At 42.7% G+C, this 17,369-nt stretch overlaps 1 protein-coding gene across 1 annotated transcript in view; it reads left to right on the top strand.

Moving 5' to 3' along the window:
* MTTP (microsomal triglyceride transfer protein) overlaps nucleotides 1-17,369 on the top strand; it is a 50,888-nt gene that overhangs the window by 16,563 nt on the left and 16,956 nt on the right. The window contains exons 6-12 of the mRNA XM_090034783.1: nucleotides 1,538-1,677; nucleotides 3,831-3,981; nucleotides 10,949-11,106; nucleotides 11,899-12,067; nucleotides 12,629-12,736; nucleotides 14,155-14,367; nucleotides 15,294-15,505. Of these exons, the coding sequence (XP_089890909.1) occupies nucleotides 1,538-1,677; nucleotides 3,831-3,981; nucleotides 10,949-11,106; nucleotides 11,899-12,067; nucleotides 12,629-12,736; nucleotides 14,155-14,367; nucleotides 15,294-15,505 (1,151 nt within the window). The remainder of the gene's footprint in view (nucleotides 1-1,537; nucleotides 1,678-3,830; nucleotides 3,982-10,948; nucleotides 11,107-11,898; nucleotides 12,068-12,628; nucleotides 12,737-14,154; nucleotides 14,368-15,293; nucleotides 15,506-17,369) is intronic.

Raw genomic sequence — 17,369 nt, forward strand, 5'->3', positions numbered from 1 at the left:
GGTCCTGAAGCATTTAAAGGAATAAATCTCACTCATAGGTGTTACTCTGTGATTTTCTGGGGAAGCTTCTTTCCTGTTGGCTGACTTTTTTAAGCTACATCTTCACATCACTGGGGGGACTTTTCAGCTTTAATCTTTCCTCTAGCCCCCTTTTCCCAGTACCTCTGTCATCACTAGAAACAGTTAAAGATTATCCAGTTTGCCAACAAGGAATTTTGAAGCAACTGTTTAGTGGTCACAGAGGGAGTTCACACAAGAGAGGAGACTAGGGCTCAATACAGGTAGTCAAAAAAAAAAGCCTGTGGCTAAACCAATTCAGTGTTCACAGGTTAGACAAAGATGCATTGATTGAACGTATAAGCAAGAAAACACACTCATTTTTTATTCTAGAAATGAAGTCACATGACTAGAGTAGCCCAGGTCAGAAGCATTAAAGCATGCCTCCCTGCTCAGCTAGAGCAGCAGACAGACTGGGCCAAGGCTTTCCTGTCCACCATATGAAGGAGGTGCAAAGCATTTTGGGGATGCTGGGGGACTGTGAGTTAACTTGAATCTGGAGGGGATCTAGGACTGAAGTGCAATAAACCAGTTTAACCTAAATCAGTTAAGAGTGCAGACAGAAGTGACAATTTTTGCCTGATCTGGCCAGAGAAAGCAGTTTATAGCTGTGAACAAACACAAGTGTATGGCTGTAGACAGCTTAAAAAATAGCAGATTGGGTGAGAATCTAACCCCTCATTGCATGAGGTATCAAATGAAGATGTTTCAAAATGTAGCATCTTCTGTGACTTGTGTCTGCAGAGCTTCCAGTCCATCACTGTTTTCAGAATGGGAGGTGAGAAAGGGAGTGGAGGGGATTTTGATCTGGGTTTTTTTTCAGCCCCTGCTGGAGGGTGAGGCAGGTGTATTGGGGTCTCCACCCCAAGGTGGTGGGGGGGCTCCAATTCACCCACCCCATCCTTCAGTACCGACTGGGGAGCCCCAAGAATGAGCTCCCTCTGCTGCCTTTTCCCCCTCCCATTCTGAAAACAGCAAGCACTGGCAGACAGCCATGGCCCTTGCTATAGGAACCTGGCTGTAAGCTCCCAGTTGGCATCTAGATTCCCCTCCCCCCTGGAACTAACAATGAACTTTTGTTTGGTTCAGGATAATGTTGTAACTCAGAACGCTTTGCAGAAAGTGTTCTGAGTTACAGCTGGGAACTGCACTTCTGTCTGCACCTTAAGTTTGACACAACATCTGTCCAGGTTTACCTTACACCGGTTTCGGCCATTCTGAAAGCAGTTTATGTGCATTGAACTTCTGTTGCGTTACGGATTTGAATTGCTTTACTATTGCTTATACTGTTTATGTATAATTTCTGTCCCTTGCTTAGAAGCCTGGAGATTCTGGCTCCTGATCCTGGTTTTAGAGTACTATAGCAGGGCATAAGCCCAGCCCCAACATCCATCACCAGGGCTTGTTCCACGTTGAGTTTTGCCCATACAGTGTGTGGATTGCCAGATCTGTCAATCAGAACTTTTCCATTCTTTTCCAGATTTTAGATGTCAGTGCAAAAACCACCTCAGCTACAATCTATGTGATAGAAGACAGTTTTATTAAATCCGTGTGGTCAGAGGAGAATCATGTCTTGTCTCTGAATTTCCGACAAACAACCAATGCCAAAATAGTTTCAAAGTAAGTTGACAAGTTAAATTCAACTACTAATGGGAAAAGGTTAACGTGTCTATTTCATTCAAAACCATGGTTTGGTGCGGAGAAGTCCTCTATAGTACTGTACAAGTCTTGATGATTTAAATCATTCTCCCTCCCTTGTTTTTTTACCCTATTAGTTATTCCACTTTTGTTGTCTCACATTAGGGTTTGTTCCTACAAACCTACATGAACCTTTACTCATGCTAAATGAACCACTACAATGGGGCTGCTGCTGGCTCCAACACATAAGCTCTTCAGGCAAAATCTATGTCTACCTGTACATTTATTAATTATTGCATCTCCTTGTTTCAATGTCTGCACATTTTCTGAGTTCGATGTTTATTTCTTAAATTTAAAAAAGGCACATTCACATGGCTACAACCTCTATTGTGTGTGTAAAAGCTTTGTACTTTTACTAACTTTAGGTAAATTTAGGTTGGAGATTAGGAGGAACTTTCTGATTATGAGGATGGTCAAGCATTGGACAGGCTACGTTTTCAAGAGCAAATTAGACTGACACTTGGGTAGGGATGATCTTGCAGGGATGATCTTGCCTTGAGCAGCAGACTTAACTAGATTATCTTGTGAGATCCCCTCCAGTCCCACTTTCCTATTATCCTACGACTCCTCAGGCCACATTATATATATAAAATTATAAATAAGTATATAAAATATAAATATATACATTTTATTATATACACATGCACATGTACACACACTTTTATATATATAAGATGTGCATGTGCATGTTCATATAATAAAGTTATATATAGGTGGGTTTACACGAGACGCTACTGTGCAGTGGTTACCACACATTTATTTGGTTCAGGCAACCCCCACTTAGCGCTCTTAATTGGTGCTGGAAAAACTGAGCATTAAGTGAAACTCATTTCCCCATTGGATTTAATGTAAATAAAGATAATCGGTTTTGCACCACCTGCTGGCCCAGACCCTGCGCTCCTACAGCCCCACCCTGGGCCCTGCCGGCCTGGGCCCTATGCTTCTGCTGGCATTGGGGGACCCACCTGCCCAGGGATTTATGGTGAGAAGGCAGCAGGGCTCTGGCATGGGGTAAGCAGTGGGGCTGCTCACCCACCCATGCCCCACTTCGCCTAGTGCAAACTCCTTTCAGGATAACCAGCACAGATCACTGCAGGGGGTGGAGGTGCTCTGTGGGTTTGGCTTGCATTGGCCTGGGCCCTGCGCTCCTGCCACCCTGGGCCCCGCACTACTGATGCCCACCCTCCCTGGGCTCTGCACTCCTGCCGCCCACACAACCCTTCTTGCTGCTGCCGCTGCTCCTCCCTGCCCGCTAGCTGCTCCAGCACCACGTGCCAGAGCAGACCCTGTGCTCCTTCCACCTCACCCTGGGTCCCAGCAGCCTGGGCTCCAAGCTCACACTGCCCCCCGCTTCTCTCTGCTACTGCTCCTCCCCACCCGCTCCAGCCCTATGTGCCAAAGTGGACCCTGGGCTCCTGCCACCCGTCCCTGGGCTCCCACCAGCTGCTACTCACCACTTCCCTCGACACTGACGCTGATGCCACTGCTCCTCCCCAAGTCCGTGCTGCGCACTATAACAAAATACACGCAGCGCTAAGTGAAACCAGGTAGGTGTTTTAAATTAGCGCTATAACGAAACCGCCCTAAGTGAAACCACATTAAGGGGGGGTTGCCTGTACTTGTATAATCAAGTACCAGATGAATGCACAGTAATAGTTACTGCACAGCAGCACTGGCTTTTTAGTGATGCTACTGTCTAGTATCCGAATTATACTGTGCGGTAGCATATTAGCACTGCTGATGCTGTGATGCGCTACTGTGCAGTATTATTCAGCCACTGCATAGTTAGTGTCTGATGTAGATGCACCATATATATGTGTTTGTTTTATTTAAACATGTCATATTTGAAGAAACACGGTAGATTTCCTTCAATTCTCTCTAGTGTTAGAACCTCCTTATATTTTAAAATGGATAAAGATTTCCAGTATCCTGTAAATACTCAAATGAGGACGGCATACTCCTCAAGAGTTACATGCTATGGTTCAGGCAAGTGTAATAACATCTTTTGTATGATTCTGGTATTATTTCAAAGTGCTCACAGCCTTAACAGTGATTTTCAATATGCACATGCACAGGCAGAAGCTGGAACTGAAGTCAACAGAAGCTGGCCCTAGAGAGATTGCTGGGAAGCAGGCTGCCAGCGTTATCAAGAAATTGGACTCAAGTTATGTAGCTGTTCCACTAGTAGCAGAGCCCATCAAGGCTGAGTGCAAAAACTGCCCCTCAGTAAGTAAACATACTGTTAATACTCCTTTACCTGCAGTTCAGGAAAGTGTGTAAAGCAAGTTTGAAAAAAAATATTTCTGTGCAATTTCATGCATCTGAGAGATTCCCAACATACCAATATAAAATGCAGCATCTCACAAGAACTTTTGAGCATTACAGTGGTGCTGCAGTGGCCCAACAATTGAGGCAGAGTTAAGATTTGCATTTAACATGAAATCAAACTTTTTTTTACTCTCAAAAAATATAGCACATTCCCTCCAATGTACAGGGCACACTTTTAAAGAGTAGAGAACAACATTTCTGAGAACTTATAGGTAAATCCATAAATGTATGCCTTGTAATTCTATCAATTAAAATGGGGTCTTTCCTATTTTTGATGAGTTTAACTCCTACCCCCCAACAATTTTTTTTTGAGATTGTATTTGTTTATATACTAACATAATTTAATGTAAAAGCTACCCTTTAACTAACTCTCATTCCTAAACATTTATACTGTTGTCATAATGTTTGCCAATGGATATGTTAATCATATATTTACTCAGATCTAAGATGATCCTGAATTTAAGCTGACCCCCTCAATTATTACATTGTAGACATGGAAAATTATTAATTTAATTTTCCATCAGGTCTAGAATCTAGTTATTGGAAGGTCCTTTTAAATTCATCCCTCCCACCACTGCTACAGGGAAAGTAGTGGCAGATGAAGCAGCAGGTAGACTGCCTCATATCCCCCACCTTACCACTTGCCCTCTGTGCCTGCTCCCTGCCTGCCAGCCGTCTTCCTCCAGTACCTTCCCCCACCTACCGATTGTCCCCCTCATCTTTGCAGCTCATGCTGTGTCTGCTGGGGGCATGAAGCATCTAGCTAGCTCAGGCAACAGTGACTGCTTTGGCTTCAGCCTCCAGCACTAGTTGGGGTTGGGGCTCCACATACCCCTTCCCCATGTCCTTTTCCCTGCACTCCTCCTGCACTGCATGCCCCTTCTATGTGCTCTTCTCGCTCCACACTCCACTTCCACCTCATTGTTCCCCACACTCACCCTCCTGCGCGTGTCCCTTCCCTGTGCTCCCCCCAGCACCATGTACCCTTTCCCCATGCATCCTCCCCATGCCTCTTTCCTGCACTCCCCCACAAGCCCTTTGCTTGTGCTCCATGTCCCTTTCCCTGTGCTCCCTCTGCATTCTATAACCCTTCCCCATGTTTCCCCCACACTCCCCTTCCTTTTGCTCTCTTGTTCTAGATGTTGTTTCCCCCACAAACCTTCCCACTGCCCTTTCCCTCTGTGTTCCCACCCCACACAGAGTCCCTTCTCCATGGTTCTACACCACACTCTCTTTCCTCTGTGCTCTCCCCTGAACTGCACTCCTCTCATGCTACATGTCCCTTCCCCTGTGCCATTTCCCCATGTTCCATGTGCCCCTTTCCCCACCTCACCTTGCTCCCTTCCTCCATACCCCCTGCTGCCTTTTCCCCCCATGCTCCCACCATACTGTGCATGCCTTTCCCATGCTCTCCCTACTTTCCACATGAGCCACACTGACCCCATCCAGAGCCACAGCATCTCCCTGCCTTGTCCATACTCATTTGTAAGATGAGAGGTCTTTTCCCCCATGCTGAACCCTCATCTTAAATTCAAGCACCGAATGCAGTTGCTGGTGAATGGATACTTCAGAATTTAAATGTTATGGTTCAAACTTTTTTTTTTTTAACGTGAGAGATGTGGCTCCAATTCAGGGGTTGGCAACTGTTGGTTCACAGTTCAAATCTGGGCTGCAGACCTTGACTCCAGCCCACAAAGGCCTGATCTAGTGGGGATTGGAGATGCACAGAAGCTGTTCTCAAGCCTCCTGCTACCATCCTAACTCCCTCTGTTTTGTGCTGAATGCTGGTTGCTTGTACTTCCTTCATCTTTGCTCACTCTTGCTGCTGAGTTACTTGATCTGTTGGCCACACTTCGGTGCAGTGCTTGGTAAGTGAAGGCTGCAGTGGAGAGACACAGTACACCAGCCCTTGCCACGGTGGGGCACTGTGGAGGTGATAGGCAGCCCATGACAGTGGCTGGGTCATAAGCACCGGCTCGCCATTCCAAAAAGTTGCCAAGCCCTGCTCAATTTAATTAAAGACTTCCAAAGGAAGTACCTGTGCACTGTATTGGAGACTGCATTAGTTATCTGGCAGTAAAAATGCACTGTACTATCATATCTTGCCTGGCATTTATATAATTATAAAAAAGATTTTTTTAAAAGTCAGGAAAGTGAAACAGAAGTGATGTTTTATGCATGCTGAAGTAGTCCTGAGTGGGGAACTTCAGATCAAGCAGATTGGGAATAGATGCCCTCAAAGGGTTATGCCTCTAAAGTGTTTGCACCAAACAATTTGTCACTTCCAATTGTTAGAGCTGAGATCAAATCATTTGGATTCAAATTTGTCATAATAGTTGTGAAGATAATTTGCAAGCCAAAATAAAAACCAAAGGGTGTATTTACAGAGCAATTTGTGTGGAATGAGACATGACATTCTCATTATAAATCCAATGGAACGCTGAGAATGAAGTCCTGCTTCCCTACTGTATTTTACTGTAACTGCTTTGAAAAAAGACTAATCTATAAACAGAACACTGTATCCAAAGCAGCAACATAATATTTGGTACTTATATATCATTGTATACATTAATACCACACTGATATGATATACCACACAGCTTTCCATTTTCAAAATCCTTTACAAACATTAACAAGACCTACTGACACCCATGTAATATAGGAAAAGTAACCATTATTATGCCCATTCAAAGGTTGGAAATCAAGGTACTGAGGTTAAGTCAACAAACTTGGTTGTCTAAAGTTAAGCCTACAAGTCTGTATTTAGGCATCTTAAGAAATTATTTGATTTTCAGCAATTGTAAGCAATCATAATTAGGGTCAGAGAAGAGAGTGACAAAAGCAATGTCATGGTAGGTGTCTGCTGTAGACTACCAGAACAGGAAGATGTTGTGGATGAGGCGTTCTTCAAACAGCTAACAGAAGTTTCCAGATCACAGGTCCTGGTTCTCATTTGAGACTTCAAAATCACCACGATTCATTATCTTTGAAAACTCGTGGCAATCAGGAGAGGTCCCAGACAAGTGGGAAAAGGGCAAATCTAGGGCCCATTTTTAAGAAAGGAAAGAAGAAGGACCTGGGGAACTACAAACCAGTTAGTTTCACCTCAATCCTTGGAAAAATCATGGAGCAGGTCCTCAAGGAATCCATTTCTAAGCACTTGGAGGGCAAGAAGGTGATTATTAATCACTGTTTAGGAACAGTTAACATGGATTCACCAAGGGCAAGTCATGCCTGACCAACCTGATTGCCTTCTATGATGAACTGACTGGTTCTGTGGATGCAGGAAGAGCAGTGGATGTGGTGTACCTTGACTTTAGTAAAACTTTTGATATGGTCTTCCATAACATTCTCACAAGCAAGCTAAGGAAGTATGGCTTGGATGAATGGACTGTAAAGTGAATAGAAACTAGCTGGATCAGTGGACTCAAAGGGTAGTAATCAACGGCTCCTTGTCTAGTTGGCAGTCAGTATCAAGTGGAGTACTCCAGGGGTTGGTCCTGGGGCTGTTTTGTTTCAATGTCTTCATCAACGATTTGGAAAATGGGATGGAGGGCACCCCCACCAAGTTTGCAGATGAAACCAGCCTGGGTGGAGTAGTGGATATGCTGGAGGGTAGGACTAGGATTCAGACAGGCCTAGAAAAATAGGAAGATTGGATGAAAAGACATCTCACGAAGTTCAATAAGGGTAAGTGCAAAGTCCTGCACTTAGGATGGAACAATCCCACGCACTGGTACACTGTGGGGACTGACTTGCTAAGTAGCAGCTCTGCAGAAAAGGACTTGGGCATTACAGTGGATAATAAACTGACTGTAATACAAAAGTTTGCCCTTGTTGTGAAGGAAGTAAGTGGCATACTGGGCTGCATTAGCAAGAGTATTGCCAGCAGATTGAGGGAAGTGGTTATTGCCCGCCATTTAGCATTGGTGAGTCTACATCTGGAGTACTGTGTCCAGTTTTGGGTCCCCCACTACAGAAGGGATGTGGACAAATTGGATAGAGTTTAGTGGAGGGCAACAAAAATAGTTAAAGGGCTAGGGAGCATAACTTATAAGGAGAGGCTGAGGGAACTGTGCTTATTTAGGCTGGAGAAGAGAAGACTGAGGGGAGACTTAATAGCAGCCTTCAACTACCTGAAGGGGGTTTACAAAGATGAGGAGCTAGACTGTTCTCAAGGATGGCAGATTACAGAACAAGAAGCAATGGTCCCAAGTTGCAGCAAGGGCATTTTTAGATTAGATATGAGGGAAAAACCCCTCACTAGGATGGTAGTAATGTGCTGGAACAGGCTGCCCAGAAAGACAATGGAGTTTCCATCCTTAGATGTTTTAAGCCCTAGACAGACAAAGCCTTGGCTAGGATGATATAGTTGGGGGATGGTCCCTCTTTGAGCAGTGGGGTTGGACTAGATGACCTCCTGAGGTCCCTTCCAACTGTAATTTTCTATGATTCTATGATAATTTCTCCTAGCTTGCAGTCCTTCTGCATATCCAACAGTTGATGTTGGTGATTAACTCAAGTCATCTGCAGCTGGTCTGGATTGGGCCCACAGACTGGCCCTGTGAATGGGATCCAGTGCACAGGGCTGGTCCAAGGCACATGCAGAATGTGGGGCTGTCTGGAGTGCACTCTGCATGTAGCAACCATGTCAGACCAGCCCCACACAGTGCCTCTGGTGCACAGAGACAGTCTATGGGCCTGATCTGGCCTATGGACTGGCCTCACACCCCTCATCCAGCTCACATAGCTGAGTGAGTTTGATACCCCTGATCTAAGATGATGCATATTACAATGATTATCTAGAATATGCCAACTGAAGCTGCATCACTTGTTACTTCAAATCTGTGTCTTTGCCTCCTATATTTATACAGTTCAGCTTAATATAGCAACACTGACCTTGGTGCTGAGCATTAATGACCAGCTGAGATTAGATGACCCCCATCTGTGCATTAGGCCATCAACTGTTCCCAGATGGTCACTCATTCCCAGAAAATGTCTTGTGTCTCAATCACTGTTGCCTAATTATTGGTTTTTTTCAGCTCATGGAAACTTCCCTCTGTACCCAAAATTATATTTACAAGCAGGTTCAAGTGTTACTGCTCAATTCAAACCCCATGAAGATACAATACTTTAAGAAAGTTTGATCTGGTATTGATGCGAGTTAAAAGGTCAGAATATTGCACAAATTTCTTATGGTCTGAAAGAACATAGTCCTCTGAGCTTTTCTATTTCCTAGTGCAGAATATGTATTTGTAAAATACAACAGAGAGAGAAGTTTGGAGATGTACAAAACTGATATCTCCAAGCAGTTAGTTGAGATGAAAACAACCAACATAACAAGAATAACCCCTTTGCACCCCTCACAAGACATAGGAAAAGTAGCACAATGGAACAAAGGTGCCCCAGGCACTGCCTCTATGGGGGGGTATGCAAAAACAGCTGCGACTATAGTGGAGGCTGATTGTACCACTGCAATCAGCACTGTGGCACTATTGCAGAGTTACCCAGGGCACAGAGCTGCCCAGCTACACCTCTGCACTGGAAGACACACAAATTCTCATGATTCAGGATATAGAGCAATCTCTAACCAAAGGGAGATAGACTAAAGCTTTCCCTTTAGACCAGTGGTGTTCAACTTTTTTATTTATTTATGTTTTTTACAAGCAGGCCAAGCCTTAAAATCAGAAATGGCTCAAGGGCCACAAAGAAAAGCATTGCTAAAACTCAGCCTATACAGTGAGCTCTTTGAGCTTAATGGTGGTCAGCCTGGGCTGTGGCTGGAGCCACCACCTTTGCACAACAACTCCAGAGGTCAGGGAGTGAATGCAGCCACCACTTGTCCCCTCTTTTCCATTGCTCCTGAATTAAAAGAGCCCAGAGAGTTAACCATGTATAAGGAGATCTAGCAGGAGCCATACTGACATGCTAGTAAGGTCAGACTAGCATGTGGTATTGGGTGGTGGCCTATTCACATCAGTTTCAAGATCACATTCAGTCCATAGGCCATAGGTTGAGCACCATTGTTTTAGACAATTTATGTGATACCAGGGATCCTGGTTTTCTCCGACTTAAAAAAAATCCCTAATTTCCAGATTTAAAAAAGTAACCCCAAATACACATTTTTCCGTGATTAAAATGAAACACCACTACATATATAGCTATATATTAGTGGCATTTCATTTTAATCATGGAAGAATGTGGATTTGTGCCATGGGAATTGTCATAAGTATGCTTGGAAAATGAAAGGTAACTTGTGCTTGTTTATATAAATGAAAAATAGGTCCACATTCCCTTCAATAAGAGAGGGGTAAGATTCTGTGGGTTAGCTTTGACTGGCTGGGGGTAAGGGCATACACAAAGGCAGTTACTGTGGAGTAGCTGATGTGCAGTTAAGTTCTTGTCTTTGTATACCCAACTGTATTCATATAACCATGCCCTGTGGCAATTCCTACGTTCCTCTAATGCTAGCAAAAGTATATGTTTCCACAGAAACTAGTTAGTTATGATTTGGTCTAAAATTTATCACATTTCAGATAAAGGGTATATTTGAGTGATACTAGAGACTTTAAAGAGTCTTGACATGTTCTGGTTTCTCAGCAGTAAATAATTGCTGAAACATCAAAAAGGCTGTGTTGAGATACTGTGGACAACTTAAATAATTTCTATAGATGGGATCTCTGGTATATGAGATTTCAACTAGTAGGAATAATTCCTACTAATTGAAGCGTAGTTATTACATTAAAACTAATTATTCCTGGCATATTTACACACATACCAACAATAGCTCTATCCAGTGGGATTGATTTCTGAGAACCGAAACCAGTATATAAAAGATTTAATATAAATTTATTCAATTCTTTAGCTTTCAGAGCACTGGCTGAGTATCAGGAAAAAAATGGAACCTGAAAACCTTTCCAAAGCTGAAGCAACAAGAAGCTTTTTGTCCTTTATTCAGAATATCAGGAAAGCTACAAAAGAGGAGATACTTCAGATTCTTAGAAGTGAAAGTGATGCCATACTGTAAGTTGCCATGAACAACTTTTTATGCACTAAAGGGTTTAAAGAGAACTAAAATGAAGGGGGGAATCATACGCATAAACAAATAGTCACAATGGTTACGAGCTAGGTCTGTAATAGTAAATCTTTACTTCTAGCCGAAGGATTGGAGAAGTTTTTGGAAGGTACTGTTTGCTTTATGTAGTTGCAGTGCTTTCTTCACCCGTTAGATGTCTCTGTGGGCTGAAGAGGTTTCCAGACAGGCTGATGTGCCTGGTAAAGAGCAGGAACAAAGCTGGAACCAAAGCTTTATGGAAATTATTTATCTCAGGGGTTTCAATAGTGTTTTTTTAGAAAGAACAAATGCAGAACTGGGTGCCTGATCTCCCTGGGTGGCAGTTGAGGATGAGGTGGCATCAGCGGCTGTGCTGCCAGTGGTCCAGGGGTAGCCAGACTGGTTGCAGAGCTGCTACTATTTTTGTACCTCTCTGCTCCTTTGTTACACTGTTGAAAAAGAATGCCCCTTTCCTTTTTCATATCTATTTCTCTAGACAGGAAAACACTCAGGACACTTCTATACTTTTTATTATGCTCTTTCTCTGTATGGACAAAAATTAAAATATCATCTATTTCTAGTCCTTCAACCATTTTATCTTGGAAGATTTCATGGACACTGAAAGCAGTAGCATATAAATTAATTCTATCTGCCATTTACCTGCAGTAATCAGACCTGTCATTAGACCAACTTGTTTATGTCTGTAAATAACACTTTGTCTAGCTCACAGCAGTAACTTATTAATTCCCACTCCATTGCAGTCCTCAGCTGGTAGATGCTATAACCTCTGCTCAAACCCCAGCCTCGCTGGAGGCCATGCTGGAGTTTCTGGACTTTAAAAATGAAAGCAGCTCTCTCCTGCAGGAGCGGTTCCTGTATGCATGTGGATTTGCTTCCCATCCCAATGAGATGTTACTTAAAGCTTTAATTGTAAGTCAAAATACAAAAAGTTCCACTCTTATGACTCTTAAGAGCTCTAACCATGCGGGGAGGGAAGAGACACTGTCTACCTTCCTCCAAGTGCCTTTGAGGCATATGACTGGAGTACAACCAGAACATCCTGCTGCATAAAGCATATGATTTCAACTGTAGAATGGATATTCACTTGTAAACCATCACCAATGTTTGCACTTATAATAAGTATGTCTCCTGTTTTCCTAAATACTATCAGAAAAAAAATAGAAAGTGTTAATGTCAGTAAAGCAATTTAAAGATAAATCCCTTTAGGTGCTAAGTATTTCATTATCATTTTATACCAGCTTTACAATAAACTGCAAGGATAGGTATTTTGACTGTAGCTTCAAGAAGAAAGTTACTTTTGATTAATTACACATGATGGTAGAACAGTTCTCAGCTAAGTCTGAGCCCAACCCGTAAGGTGAAGACTGCCCTCACTGAAGGTAACAAGAAACAGAAGGTACTCAGCATATTGCAGGGTTTGGCTCATTATATTTAGACATGGAGGTTAACAGTATTCCTTTTAACTAACAGAATAGGTTCCAGGACAAGATTGGAAAAAATGAAATCAGAGAAACTGTTGTCATCATCATGGGTGCTCTCATCAGAAAACTGTGTGACAGGGGAGGCTGCAAACTCCCAGTAAGTATTTATTTGCCTAGTGGCCAAATTTTACCATCAGCCATACAAGCACCATCCACTGAAATTATTAGGAGAGTTTTGTAAGCATCTATGGGGCTCCATTTGCCCTCAGTTTTTAAGCTTAGCTCACAGGCACCTACGTTTAACACAATGGAGGGGCTTTCTTAATAGCAGGTTGGTTTTTTTCAAATGAACCCAGGACCTGATTCTGATCTTACTTTCAGTTTACCCCCACATGGCTTCATCTTTCTGGTAGTATAACTAAACTTAAACCTCTCTCTAACTCTAAGAGGCATTTAAACATGCATTCTGGGAGTTGTGTGGGGGAAATGGCTTTAATTAGAGAGGCTCTGAGAGCCATTCTAATTAAAGTGCCCGGAGCATCTCATGTATCAGTGACCCCATGCTTCAAAATGGTGGCAGGGCACTTTATCTTTATTGAATGAGATTTAGATTAAGCACTCCCGTTGCCATCTTGAAGTGTGGGGACACTGATACATGAGATACTGGAGGAGGCTGTTGAAACATGGTATGCTGGAGGCTGCTGGAGCATGGTAATTACCACATTCCAGCAGATTCAGTTAATAGAATCTTCTCCAACATGCTGTAATTACAGTGCATTGGGTCAGCCTTGCCCTAGGCACCCCAATGCCTCTGTGTGCTGACAGTAATAACAGTACTTCTGTCTGATTTTGGAAATATTCAGATAGCTCCTGAAAACTTTGTGTAATTGGGATCTCCCTAAACAACTTAGACTACCTCAGTTCTATGGAAAGGGGGCATTCAAATGCTGGACTATGTCCAAGACATGTTCCAGACAGCTTAGGAGGGCAGGTATTTAGTTGATCTTTGCTAAGCTGGGTCCTGGGTAAAAGTAGCTCAGTATTAGGGAAGTCAATTCTTCAGCCAGCCAGGTCTGCGGGATTCAGGGAATCCAAGAGCCTGCCCTTCATTTTGCTGTTATGTGCTGTGCATTTCTATAGCAATATTATTTAAGCACCAAGGAACATTTCTTTAGCCATATTTTTGTTAAAACATCTTTGAGTATTTAAACAGTCTAAGTTGGCCTTACCAGCTGAGCTGCAAGTCCCTTGAACCAACAAGTGCAAAGTTAGTGAGTGGCATGTTTATGAACAGGCCCCAGTGCATGACCTATTGAAGAATGACTTGCATTGGAAAACTTGTCTAACTTTATCTCAATTACATAGTTAGTCCAATAACAGCCATCACCCTATGACATCCTTGCCCCTCTATTGATTCAAGGAAATTTTACAAGTCACATGCTGGTCACATCCAAACAGTTGTTTCAAACTGAACCAAGGGAGGAGAACCCAGCTAAAGCTCATGCTCACATGGGACCTGAGGGTGCTTAACCTCTTTAATGTTCACATATTAAACATGGCATCAACTTTCTCTAGGCTGTTGTAGAAGCTAAGAAGCTGATCCTAGGAGGATTAGGCAAGGCAGAAAAGGATGATGATGTGAAAATGTACCTGCTGGCACTCAGGAATGCCCTTCTGCCAGAAGCTATTCCATTGCTACTAAAACATGCTGAGTCAGGAGAAGGACCCATAAGTAATGCTGCTGCCACAGCTCTGCAAAGATATGACATCTCTTTCATCACCAGTAAGGTAAGAAGATTTACTGCAAGAAAAAAAAGAGGACATGAGAAATTATAAAAATTTCACATGTTCACAAAGCCTACCTCTTAAGACCCGCCCCATTCAAGGATGCACATTTTTCCTCCAGTACATAATAATTTATACCATTCAGAGGTTGGCAGAAAACTGCTCAAAGCAGTGAAATAGCAGAGATGGACAAATTAACCACAGAGTAAGATCCTGGAATGACTGTACTGTATTGTGTGTTTTTGCTTCTGCCTTGCACTATCTGCTGATGAACTTGACCAGCCATATTGCAGCTTCACAATCCAAACATCTTACTCAGCTGGGACACCACTATACCATGACCATTGTGTGGTTCCTAGGACTCCATTTGTTCCAAAGCAGACCTGCAGCTCTTCAAAATAAAGCATGGTGATAATAGGCAATACTCAGGGAGAAGTATAAGCAAACTTTTTAAAAACATACTCAGACTTAACATTTAAGGAAATCTCTTTGGTCATTGCCCATATATTTTTATCTTGCTGTCAGTGCTATTGTAGTAAGGCTGTGCTTAAGATCCTGCTGAAAACAGAATGGCTGCTCCATAATTCACCCACACAATCATGGAACTGCATGAGTTTAACATGCTCCATTATAAATTGTTTTAGGATGCACTGAATATGAAAAACACTAGATGAAGACTATTATCTATTCAGTGGTATAACTAGAAGTTTTGGTCCCCTGGGCAGAGAAACCTCTAGAACAGGGGGGAAGGTGTTGGGGTAGTGGAAGATAGAGTGCTGCCCCACTCCTAGTTATACTGCTGAATCTATTCTATTTGCTATAACCCGAGGGCAGGAAGGCACTGCTGATGCTTTATTTTGTATTTCCAAGATGTAGCTTTCTTGAGCATATGTAAGATTCATTGAGTAAACAGTTTATTTCCTATTTAGGTGAAGAAAGTAATGAACAGGATATACCACCAGAATCATAAAATTTATGAAAAGACTGTGCGAACTACTGCAGCTGCTATCATCTTAAGTAGTTACCCATCCTACATGGAAGTAAAAAACCTTTTGCTTTCTATTGGAGAGCTGCCACAGGAAATGAACAAGTACATGCTCTCAGTGGTCCAAGATATACTCCATTTTGAACTGCCTGCAAGGTACATTTTATTTATTACCAGACTGGATACAGGCATGCACATACACATGCTTGTACACAAATATACATACCTGCATTTTATTATTCTCTATACTAATACAACATAGGTTAAAGCCAACAAGCATATAATTTCTAGCCAATTAATATATGTAGCTGTTTGGAATGTTGTTGGGGAACAAATGCTTCTTACTCCATTTTGTGGTAGTAGGAGTGGAGTGTTTTGTAGCGATGATAATCCAGAAAGCATGAAAGAGGCAATGTTTTTTTGGTGATATATTTTGGACCAGTTATATAGTTGAGAGAGACGTTAGACAAACTCTCATGATCTGAAGAAGGGCACTTTGTGGCTGGAAGCTTGTCTAACAACTCTCCCAACTACACACTTGGTCCAATAACAGATATATTACCAGAAAAAAAAACTTAGTCATTACTTCATTTTGTATATTTTTAATGAATCATTACATTTCAACATCATATAATCCAGACCTCGCAGGAGATTTTCAAGGGTAAAGATGGTAGGTTGGCATATCACCCCCATGATTTTTAACAAAAGTTAGGTGTTTGTGTACTGCTGGTCTTTGTTCTCTGTATTTATTGGAGTCTTAATTTTATATTTACAATATAAAATATACAATATAAAATTATATTATATACAATATAAAATTAAGACTCCAATAAATACAGAGAACAAAGACCGGTAGTAGACAAGCGCCTAAATTTCATCAAAAATCATGGGAGTGATGTGCCAACCTACCATTTGGGGCAGCTTGGGTTAGTAAGTTTGTTCCCCGAAGTGCCAGCCTACCAACCATGAGACCCATTGAAGGTTAAGAAAGAAAAAAAAAATCACTGAAAGACTTTTGATTCTAAACAATGCTAGTTTTCAAATAAATCCTTTTTAGTGGCTCAAGTTTTCTAGCACCAGATTGAGAAGTATTGCCAGGACCTTATAAAAGCATCTATCTCAACAATGTAGATCAAAAATGTTGTGGTAGTAATCTTTTAAGTTAAGTTTCTGTTTGTAATAGGGGACCAAAGTTTCCTGTTACTGTAAGGAGACAGTGGCAGACCAAGCTTGTTGTGTGGGATCAGCAGCTGGGAAGAGAGCCAGTTGCTAGAAACTAAACATGCCAGGTACAGCAAGGGTAAGAACTACCACTGGAGGGATGACTATCCTGGAGCTAGCTGCACAGCAGTTAGCAGCCCAGTGGCAGACCTCCAGGCAAGTATAAAGATAACAACTGCAAGCAGCTGGACTAAGCTGCAGCAGAGGAGGGCAGGTTGGTCCTCAGGCCAAAAACAGAAACCCTTATGTGTAGCTGGGGAGCCACATGACAGGAAGGGGTGGGGCTTTGGGACATAAAAGCTCAGTACCTGATTGCAAGCAGTCACTTTGGCCTATAGACAGCAGGTAGAGGAGCTCGTGAAAGAGATGGTTGCAGGTAACAGACTAAGTGACCCAAGCTTCCCCAAATAACTGCGAGAAAAATGCTAAGGGGGTCTTATAGCTCACATGTAAGTAAGGACACAGTGTGGGGAGGATTTTTGTTGTACAGCTGTTATGCTTGCATTTAAGTTCTGATTAGACTAATTGGAGGACTGGGCTATGGCTATGGGGGACGTGTGGAGGCAACAGAGGGGTGCCTGGTAAGGGCACTCAGTAGCAAACCTAGGGTGGCATCAGGGGCCCCAAGGGCTAAGGCTGGTGTGATACATTAGGCCAAGGCTGGGAGAACTAAGGCCAGAGTCAGGCAGTTTAACCTGGGGTGAGGCACCCAGAGGGCTACGGTCTGGTACAGGCTGAGACCAGAGCAGGCTTAAGCCAAGAGGGCCAAAGCCTGGAGAAGGAATAGGGCCAGGGAAAA

The sequence above is a fragment of the Crocodylus siamensis genome, chromosome 2, assembly GCF_052110815.1.
Source record: "Crocodylus siamensis isolate JL-2025a chromosome 2, ASM5211081v1, whole genome shotgun sequence".
Classification (NCBI taxonomy): domain Eukaryota; kingdom Metazoa; phylum Chordata; order Crocodylia; family Crocodylidae; genus Crocodylus; species Crocodylus siamensis.